Source organism: Xylaria bambusicola, assembly GCF_022495145.1.
Source record: "Xylaria bambusicola strain CBS 139988 unplaced genomic scaffold F5B22scaffold_110, whole genome shotgun sequence".
NCBI classification, from domain to species: Eukaryota; Fungi; Ascomycota; class Sordariomycetes; order Xylariales; family Xylariaceae; genus Xylaria; species Xylaria bambusicola.
The window spans coordinates 1,549-12,179 of NW_025953663.1; the positions used below are offsets into that span (position 1 = coordinate 1,549).

General features: G+C 33.9%; 3 protein-coding genes across 3 annotated transcripts; 1 reads left to right on the forward strand and 2 right to left on the reverse strand.

Moving 5' to 3' along the window:
* Positions 1–4,430: 4,430 nt before the first annotated feature.
* Positions 4,431–5,189, reverse strand: F5B22DRAFT_653870 (uncharacterized protein; the record flags this gene model as incomplete). Its single annotated transcript, XM_047979756.1, has 1 exon — positions 4,431–5,189. Exon 1 carries the CDS (start codon positions 5,142–5,144, stop codon positions 4,431–4,433), a length of 714 nt encoding a protein of 237 aa, XP_047824660.1. The 5' UTR covers positions 5,145–5,189.
* A 376-nt stretch (positions 5,190–5,565) lies between these two features.
* F5B22DRAFT_57684 (glycoside hydrolase superfamily) lies at positions 5,566–7,166 on the reverse strand. The gene is made up of 3 exons (XM_047973212.1): positions 6,980–7,166; positions 6,191–6,927; positions 5,566–6,138 (listed from the first exon to the last, which is right to left on the reverse strand). Exons 1-3 carry the CDS (start codon positions 7,044–7,046, stop codon positions 5,704–5,706), a joined length of 1,239 nt encoding a protein of 412 aa, XP_047824661.1. The 5' UTR covers positions 7,047–7,166; the 3' UTR covers positions 5,566–5,703.
* Positions 7,167–8,626: 1,460 nt separating this feature from the next.
* F5B22DRAFT_632119 (uncharacterized protein) lies at positions 8,627–9,423 on the forward strand. Its single transcript, XM_047976656.1, has one exon. The coding sequence runs from the start codon at positions 8,705–8,707 to the stop codon at positions 9,353–9,355; it is 651 nt and encodes a 216-aa protein (XP_047824662.1). The 5' UTR covers positions 8,627–8,704; the 3' UTR covers positions 9,356–9,423.
* Positions 9,424–10,631: the final 1,208 nt, after the last annotated feature.

The window sequence follows — 10,631 nt, forward strand, 5'->3', positions numbered from 1 at the left end:
TAGGAACTTTAGTTTTAATAGTTTAACATTTTATAGGGTAAGGTTTATTTAATAAATATTAATTCCTTTTTATTTAATTAAAGATATTTTCTATTAATTTTTATTATTATTATATAATTATAAGTAAACCTTTATTTATACTATTTTTTATATAATAATATTTTAAATTAATTATTAAACTAATATATTATTATATAATAGGCTATTTAAATAATAATAAGCTAATATTTTTATAATATTTTATTATTTATAGCTTATACTATTATAGAAATTATAATAAATTTATATATTCTTATTACTCTTTTATAAATATTACCCTATTAATATTACTTTATAATAATAAATAATATTTAAATTCTTTAACTTTAATATATATATTTAAGTTCTTTACTAGTATTTTTTCCAGCTTTATTAAGTATAAATATATAATACCTTTATTTAAAGCGTTTATAATATTTAAGGAAAGATTTAAAGGCCCGGGTAAATTTTCCTTTACTTTTAAACAATAGTACTTATATTATTTTTATAAAATTATAATATATAATAGCAATATATATAAAGCCTTTATAGCCTTTAAATGCTACTTTAAGGATATTTATAATATTAATATATAATAATTCTAATAGGTAAATGCTTTATTAAAGCTTTTTTAAATAAGGTATTTCCTTTATTTTAATTTAAATATAATATTTATATATATAAATTAATTTTTAAGGCTTAATATATTTAACGTTTATTAATTTTTTAATTAAAGATTTATTAATATATTTAAAACGTTTATACTATAATGTAAGTTTAAAATTAAAAAGGGAATAAGTAATAAAAGCAGTAATAATAGCCTTAATATTTAACCTAGGTTAATTAACTATATATAAGCTATTATATTTTATACTTTTTAAAAATATATTATCCCCTTTTAAAGTATAAGCTTTATTACTTTAAAAAAGGAATTTAATATTAAGTTTTATAAAGTATAATATAAAAATTAAATTTATATTAATTATTAAATAATAAATTATATTTCTTAATATAATAAATTTCTTTATTTTATTAACTATATTAATAAAGGTATAGTTTTTATATTAAATTAGTTATATTATTAATTTATTAATTTTAATAATTATAAGGTATAATATAATATATAAATTAATAAAGCTAGTTAAGTTTAAAAATATAAAAATATTAATACTATTATTAATAATTAGTATTATTTTTAATACTTTTATAAAGCTATTAGTTCGATTTTTATTAATAATAATAAATAAAGCTTTTATAACTTTTTTTAAATAGTTATCCTTTAATATATTATTTAAAAGTTTTTTATAACCCTAATATTAATATCTTTAATATTAAATTTATTTTAAAAGGTATTACTTTAAAGTAACTTTTATATAAATCCTTTAAATATTAAAAATATTAAATTAAATATAATATTAATAAAATTAATAAAAATAGGTTAATTTATTAATAATAAATAAGTTATAAAGATAATATATTTAAAAGATTTAATAATAAATAAAGCTTATAATAATTTTTAAAAAAATATAAAAAGTATAATAAAGTTTACTTTTCTTTTCCCCCCTATATCTTTATTCCCTTTAAATTTCTTTACTTTATTTTTATATTATTTTATTTATTATAAATATATAACGCATCTCCCACTTGACCTGGCCACCCAATTAAGCTGGCCACCCCCTTAACTTATATAAAAGTCCAATGTTTCAATCTGTAATAACTTAACTAATATTAGCCCTACAATTTAATAATTAGTACCATTAGATCCGTTACTTAATGAGGAATCCAGCGGTATTTTTTATTATTTTTTACAAAATTTATTAAGCGAGATATTAATCAATACGCTAAAAGGGCGCTAGGCAAGGATTATTTTAATGCTTACTTTAGCGTATTGGCTAATAACTTTACGAATATAAATCGTATAAACTAATGGAGGGTACCGTTAAATAGCTCTTTTTATTATGAATTTAATGATATATTTTACTATTTTATATGACCAATATGCGTAGAGTTATTGAATTATTACGTGATTAGTGCACCGACGTTTTTTGTATGGGCTGGGGGGGTGGCCAGCTCAATTAGGTGGCCAGGTCAAGTGGGAGATGCGTTATCTTTATTTTAATTTAAAGGTTTAAATTTAAAATAAGTTATAAAATAAAAAAAAGGATATATTTTATTATAATTAAAATATACCTTCCTTTTATTATTAAGTTATTATTTAAATAAAAAAAGATTAGCTTTAATAATTAAAAGAGTAATTTATATTACTTATTCCTTTTAACCTTATTTAAAATATAATGCTACATTAATTACCTTTTTTAAAGTAATTATTATTTATATTATAATTTTAGCTATATTAATAATTGGAATTTTAAAAGTATTAATTTTTTAAATTATTAAAAAGGAATTAAATTTAAATTTAAAACTATTAATAAATTTTTTAATAATATATAAATATAATTAAATTAAAGCTAAATTAAGCTTAATTATATTTATTTAAATTTATTATAATATAATAATAAATTAAATAATATTATTAATAGATTTAAATATTATTTCTTTTTATTATTAATAATATTATATAAATTAAACCTTTCCTTTAAGCTTATAATTTTAATATAATTTATTTTATAATAAAATAAATATATTAAAAAGCTTTATTAATATAGGTTAAATTTATTAATAAGTATTTTATAATAGTTTATTTTAAATTATAATATTAATTATATTATATTTTTTAAACTATTTATCCTTTTTAATAAAGAAAATTTCTTTACCTTTTTCTTTTCTTTATTAAAAGGTTACTTTATAAAGCTTTCCTAATAATATTTAATTAAACTTATTTATATTAAGTTTTTTTTATATATTTTAACTTTATTTTAATTATTATTTTAAACTATTAAAAAGGGCTACCTTTTTAAACCTTTTAATATTATTTAATAATATTTTAATTAATTATTAATATTATAAGTAATATAATAATAATTAATAAGGTTAATTTAATTAATTTAATAAATAGGTTAATAGCTATAAAAGGTTTTATAATATAAGGTTAAATAATAATTAATAATTTTTAATTAATTTCTTTTTTAAAATTTAATATTATAATATATTATTAATATAAATCTTTTAAAAGGATATTTAATAAAAAAGGGTTTATAAAATAATTACCTTAAAAGTTTTTAATTAAAATAAAAGGTAAATTTAAATTAAAAACTTTAACTTAAAAATTAATATTAAAAAGAAAAGCGTTAAAATTAATAAAAAGATCCTTTAAAGTAATTAATTTTAAAGTTTAATAATTAAATAAAGTATTAACTTTATAGTTAAAAAGATCTTAATTATTAAGCATTAAAAAATAAAAAGAAACTTTAAATACCTTTAATAATAATAATAAAAATAAAGGTAATTAATTAATATAATTTAAATTTAAATTAATATTTTAATTATTTATATTTTTTTAATTAAAAAGGTATTTAAATTATATTAAAACTTTATATATAAAATAAAAAAAAGTTTAAATATTTAAAAAATAAATAATATTAAATATTTAAAATTATATTTAATTATAAAGGTTATAATAAATATTTAATAATATTTTTATTATTAAGTATTAATAATATAATTATAATTATTTTTATAATTATTAAAAGAAAAAGGTTAAATTAAGGATTTTTAAATAGTTAATTATATATAATTTATTTAACCTTTATTTATTTTAAGGAATTAATAGGTTAAAAATTTTTCAAATTAACCTTTAAAACCTAGCCTTATTAACTATTATTTAAAGTAATAATATTTCAATATAATCTTTATCTATAGGATTAATAAAGTAAAATTCTAATGTATATTATTATTTTGTATTTATAAATAGTAAAGGGTTAAAGATAAAGTATAATTTTAACCCTTAATAGCTAAAAATACGCTTAAATAAACGTTTGGGCTTATAACCTATTAAAAGTAGTATATATAATCCTATTAAATTATTTAAAAGTCTAAGTTATAATACAGTTATCTGGCTAGATAAAGGTTTTATATATAGATTCCTAGCATTCCAGTATGTGGAACGTAAGTATTACCGCCTTCCCTTTCTGACAGCTTTTGCTAGTTTTCCCTTGCTAGTTAGTACCTCACCTTAAGTTTTCAAGGGCCTCATGACTTTCATGAACTGCAGCCCATATATCTTGTGTTACAGCGGTGTTGATATTCCTAATCTGCTTGTATACTTCCTCTAGGTGCGAAGACGCACAGTAACTTCTGCTGTAAACATGTCTGAGTCCATCATCGTGCCTTAGATATGCGATATGTCCACATTTCTTGCAGCAGTAGGATAGGCTTACCTAGTATGAGGCACTTGGCTCTATCTCTAGAAAACTCTCTTAGTACCAAGTCTAATGTAGCACTCTCGACATGATTTAGCCATCAGATTCTTCAGTCCTTTGACATGAGCCGCACGGCTCAGTACCCCATTTGAATAAATCGAACACCAACTGCCGTTGTTTATAAAGCTCCCCTTCAGCTTTCAGTACGTGTCCCTTCGCTGCTTGTTCCGTACTCCAGGGACAAGGCGGATTTGACTGTATTAGATCCAGCATGGCAGCGTACATAATTGAGGTGTCTTTCTCAAGCGTATACAATTTCTCGCACTCGGCAAAGAACTTATCCTCCCAGTTTGGCCGGAAATGTGGTTCATGCGCAAATTCAGGTAGCCATTTGCTCTCATTAATCCCTCTGATTCTCCTTAGCTGTCGCCATGTCGTTGGGATTTCCCCTTGATTCGAATACTCATCTCCGAGACATGGCAGGCGCTCATGTTGATGCTCTAGGATAAATGCTCCGCACTCCTCGGGTTCAGTATGGTATTCCATATTTTCCTCCACGAAGTCGGCGCAATATTCTACGTACATATAGGGTACGCAGCAGGTGTGATACTCACACTTCCCCATCGGTTTGGAATAAGGAAAAAAGATATGAGCGCTCAAATCCATTGGCTGCAGATCGAGTTCGCATCGGTGGAATTGAGTGCGTGACGGGTTGGCGTATACGGGGGCGCCTGGCGAGATAGAATCTAAGATCATTGGTACCTGCACGTCGTGGTGCATGTAATGCGTGATAAGTCTACGACACATGTTGAAGGATGTCTCGTGGCAATTGAGAGAATACCTGGATGAGAAACGAAAAAAAGAAAATAGACGGCACCAAGACCGGCTTGGTAAAAACAAGCCTTAGAACAAGTGCACTTGGAGTGTGAGAGAGCGAAAGCTAAGATTTGCTCATACGTAGCTCTAAGACTACTCCTTGTACGGCTCTGAGGCTATTTAAATAGTCGTCTTGATGAGACAGTTGTGAGACAATAATCGGCTAGAAGAAACTGCGAGAGCTGACAGATTTATAGCGAGTGATGTTGACCCGTCTCGCGATTACGACAATGTTCTGTTTATAACAAGGTTTCTATTTTTAGACAAGATCAACAAAGGCATGAAAAGATTAGTTTTAAACAAGGTATTGTAAGCAATCACGACTGATTGACTCAGCTTTGTTTGTTTAAGGGTCGAAAGGGCGTGAGACTGCAAGAAGATAGATTCTACATCGATTGGTCAGAGCACGCATCATCGAGGGCCTTCTTTTGAATACAGAAAGTTCTTCTAGGCGATGCTTATGAATAGGTGAGCAAACAAATACTATCCACTAGCAAGGGCTCATGCTTGCCACGGTTGAAGCATCCTTGGGGATAATGCCTGCGTCAACAGCGCTCTTGTAGCACCACCTCCACTCATTGAAACCGGCGATCCAATTGCACTTCCAAGACCAGAATACCCACCCACCGGATTTCTCGAAGGTCTGCACTTGGGCAGCGAAGTACTTCTTGTACCAGTCATTGTTGGCGTCAGTGTCACGGATGTCGAACTCGCTATTGTATTGGGCATCATCCGCCACAGAGATCGACCACTCGCCAATGATGATGTCGTCGCCTCCTCGGTTGTCGCTGCACACTTCGGAAATGTAGCCATCCTGAGTGACTGTGACAGATGTGTCCCATTTGTAGTAACGATGATCATCGTAGAATGCGAAGGTGGTGTCGGGTAGGTTCTGGCTGGGGTTGCCAGAGCCCCAAGCTTCGCCCTGTATATGACGTTAGAACTTGAACAGGCACAGTGAATGAATGCAGACATACCATGTACTGAATGTGAAGCTTGTCGCCATCTGCGACTCCAAGTTGGGCTTCGCGGTCGCGGATTCTAGTCCAGGCATTCGGGTAGTAGTTGGCCACCATGTCTGCAGCTTCTGAAGGGTAGTCGCCAGCGTGTACAGGCTCGTTGATGACTTGAAGCATTCCCACGTTGAAGTATGCTGAGTTGGTATGGATGCGCTCTGTCATCCACTCCAAGAACTTGTATGCACGTTCATAGTTATCCCCATTGTAGAACCCGGGAGAGTCGACGGAATGTCCAGTGTACTGCTGTTTAGGAAATTGAACCCCAGGGCCCCCATGAAGGTCCATGATGACATAAAGACCCAGTTCAGTGCAGTTGCCGACAACATAGTCCAGGTACTCAAGGCCACCCCTTGGATAGTATTCACCATCATTCACGAGGTCCTCGTTGATCCAGAATCCCACCGGAATGCGAACGGTGTTTAGGCCGTAGCTTTGAATCTCCTGGAGATCGTCGGCGGTGATCCAAGTTTGCCAATGCGTTCGGAATGCCGCGTCTGCAGCGTCTTGACCGAGAGCCTGAACGCATGACCACTCGTCATTGGTGCCACCACAGCCCATGCTATTCCATTCATCGCCCGCCATCCACGGCTCGATAATAAAAGAAGAACCGAGGTTCACACCACGAATCTTGTCTGAGCCTGGAAGCCATCGTCTGCTGTGTTTTATCGTGCCGTGGGGAGAAGACGATGGAGAAGCTGTACGCAGGTGAGCGAAAGATAACTGCGAATTAGAGCAACCAGAACATACGTCTCGATTCGACAAGTGAGGCCATTGCGATGGCCATAGCGGCCGAAGTTTGTGAGGTGAATCGCATGCTGCTAGTGTGGCTTTGAAGCTACCGAATCGCACTTCCGAAGTGGGATCTCATTCCCAACGCGAAGAGCAGCCGGGAACACACCGTCGCGATTCAGTGTTTGGGGGCTCCTTACATAGTTTATATGACACCTCAGGCAACTGCGCCTCTAGTCAGCTAAAGTAACACGAGCCATCTCATGACTGATGACCTTTTCCATTGACGTTGCTTAATTCGGATGGCCTTAGACGCTGCATATGATTCTGGGGGCGACTCAAGCACCTCCTCCATCCGGGTAGATCTGAGACGATCATGACCCCACAGAGGCTAGAGTCGTGTTTTGCGCCGAACGGGTTTACATGTGCACAACATTCTAGGAAGGTTAACGGCCAAAGTAGCCCCTCGTCCTCCGATCCTTCGATCACCCTTATGGTGATTTGTTTCATTAAATTGGTCGCTGCGGATGCACCTCGGCGCAAGCCCATGATATTGGGATCGGGAGCCAGGATCGGCGCGGAGCCGACGCGCTATGCTCGATTCTCAGGTACCAAGCATCTTTCTTGCATTTCTTAGCCAGATTTGTCGGCCAGTACATCGAATACGACTATCTATGCTTCAGGTGAATGAGCTTGAATTTGTATTGTTTTTTTGCCTTCCTTGAATTGATTGATGGCCGAGCCAACTCATCCGATAGAGCTGGTGATTCCAAAAGCTGACTGAGTTGCTTTTGGGGCTGGCGCCAGCGGCATACCCCTGAAATCTATCTGGCGTAGGGCTGCCTCTCCCCCTGAACGCCGATCATATCATACTAATGCGGACACGCCGCTGATCCTATAATTAGCGATCATACTTACTTAGCAGGCAGCTTGATGCCGCCTGGACTGACTTTTCAGTTTACAAGATAATATTCTTTTTTTACCTTTCTCAGCTTTCCTCATGGAACTCACAATTATCAGTCGATGCCATCCTCAGATGTAAAAGAGTGACATATGATTATGGTATACACCCCGCCTAAAAAGAGCTGTTTGTGGTGACGCTTATGTCTTATCTCACGCAGTAGCACTACGGTCTCTCATAAGTCTCACCAGCACGCAAACGCTTATTAGCCATTGACATCGCACCGCTCATTTTTATGAACAGCATGTCATAACAAAGTCGGCTAATTAGACTCCCATTTGAAGATTTTGGGATGAAATTATATGTTACAAGATATTAATGATAATATTTGAGCGATCCGAAGCAAGATGTTTGAATGCGCGCATTGATGAGGTCTTCAGCCGCAGCGCAAGATAAGATTACAGAGTTTAAAGGCGATCTTATTGGCCCTCCTCTAGTCAATTGACAATCGACATGGTCTACCTTTCACTCTATAGTCTTCTACTTGGGCATTACCATGGGTAGACCTTTCATTGATCGCAGACTAAAAGAAATGCAATCTTCTTTGACAAGTAAAAATAGCACCAGCTTTTACAGCTGCTTTGAGACGGAGCTACAATAACCAGTAGACTACCTGTGCTTTCGTCGAATGCTATTCTCAAAGAGTTCTTCTATTGTAAAGGAGTCGCATTCGCCCAGCTAGTATAAAATATCTCGTTGCATTTCGCCGATGCCATGGAAAAAACACGATTATACAATATTTTAGGAAAATACGGATTTGAAAACTCCCAGCTAGGTTCAACATGTGTCTCAAGATTGTGAATCACACAATGATATGTGATGTGCGACCGGTGATGCGTCACCCATCTATCCCAAACTCACACATCGTCAACCCTTTCACAGTCCCAGAGGATAAATGCTGTGCAGCCAGCAACCCAAAGACCGACGATGATCTGCCATGTCCCACACATGGATGTTGTCAGATCACCGTCCGCTCGTTTCCGTGCGAGTGCGGCAATACAGTCGGATATCACCGCTACACGATCGCAAGACCGCCGTCTGCTTACACAATTGAAACGGCCAATATCCCAAGTCGGGGAGTCTGGCGGAAGCTACAAAGCCTTGACGACATTCCTAGCGCCGGTGCCAACGCTCATCCTGCTCCATCTGGAGAGCTACAGATCGCGCGTCGGGGGTTCAACCATGCCGTGGTGGAGCTCGGGAGAATGGCAACACAGCTCGAAGTTGCTTCTAGGAAGAAAGGGTTGAAGGAGGCAAATCTGAAGAATGGTGCTCCGTATGAGAAGCAGGTTCAGACTGCACGCGCTAAATTAGAGCAAGTGGCAACTGTAGCTCGAGATGTTCAGAAAGCGTATTACACGTGGATGCACATGAAGAATAAATTTGAGCAGGCGGAATACGGCAAGGTCTCTGCTGTTGAGATGTCAGCTTGAACGAGAAATACTGTTCTGCGAAGCGCTTGGAAGCGTCACGGAGCATAGATTTGAGTACATAAAATTAGTCAGATGAATATCAAAGCAGTTTGAATTGAGCAACAATATGTTTGAGTAAGGTATGTGACTTACGGGCCCTATTTTCATCGTCATATAAGCGCTTTAGATAGACAAGAGCTGAGAGAACATGACATTGAGGCCAACAAACTAAACATTGTGATCAGCGTCCAAGCACCAGATTAAATAAACCTAAGCATGAAAGCTGTGGCCTGTATAGATTTATGAACCCGAATTTGACTCAAGTCTAGGAACTAAATTGAAAAGAGCGCAACGTCAATAGATCGACATATGCTCATCTAATCTATAGCCGTCACATAAGCCTCCTAAGTATGAAAAGTATGTCATATAGTTTATGTCTGAGATATGTGTATCTGCCCAATATATAAAGGTGAACAATGGACCTACGTTTTGTAGCATATTATGTGAGTTGCCAAGTTTACATGAGATGGAAATCAAGTGAGATGATAGAGGAACTACTTCAAATGTATAAGGAGTTTATGGACGATTGAGAGCTGAGTAGTTATAAGTGGCATTACTACTAGTCAATGTTCATGTATGCTTAGCCAAGCGTGTGAGGATATTCTTACCTGCTGTAATATGGTTCAATGAGAACTTATTGTCAGTCAGTTCATGTCGCTGAGATACATCTGATGATCGTGATTTAATACTAGGCTCTAGATGTAATCTCATAATCGTCACAACTTTCCTTAGACGCATGTAGATGTATATATTTATTAGCCCTTTGCACACTCATGGCCCAAGTGCTTTCGGTCGAATAGAAATATGGCATTACGACTCAGGAACAGAAGCCCTAGTGTGAGTTATACGAGTCTAATCAATCTCACACAACCAGCGAAGTTTGAAGTCAGCAACATGTTGTGCTGCGTATTAAGGGTTTTCCTCGAACACTCTTACCCCAAGTATGTCAACTTGAGAAATCACAGTTCACCGGAAGTGGAATCATTTGCGCAATATACAAGTATGATGGGAGTAATTTCCGTCACTCATATTATAGGAGATGAACGATGAAACAGAAGCACATGTCTCATGAGGCATATTTCTGAATGCTCTCTTGACATTGAAGACTAAGAGATTTCATTATAGGAAGTTCAATACATGAGTCTTATGAATAGCACAGATATGCCCGAAACAAACGAAGTGAGCGGTCTGAGCTCTTGTAGGTGCCTTGTCCATTATGCTATGTCAACGGCTGCGG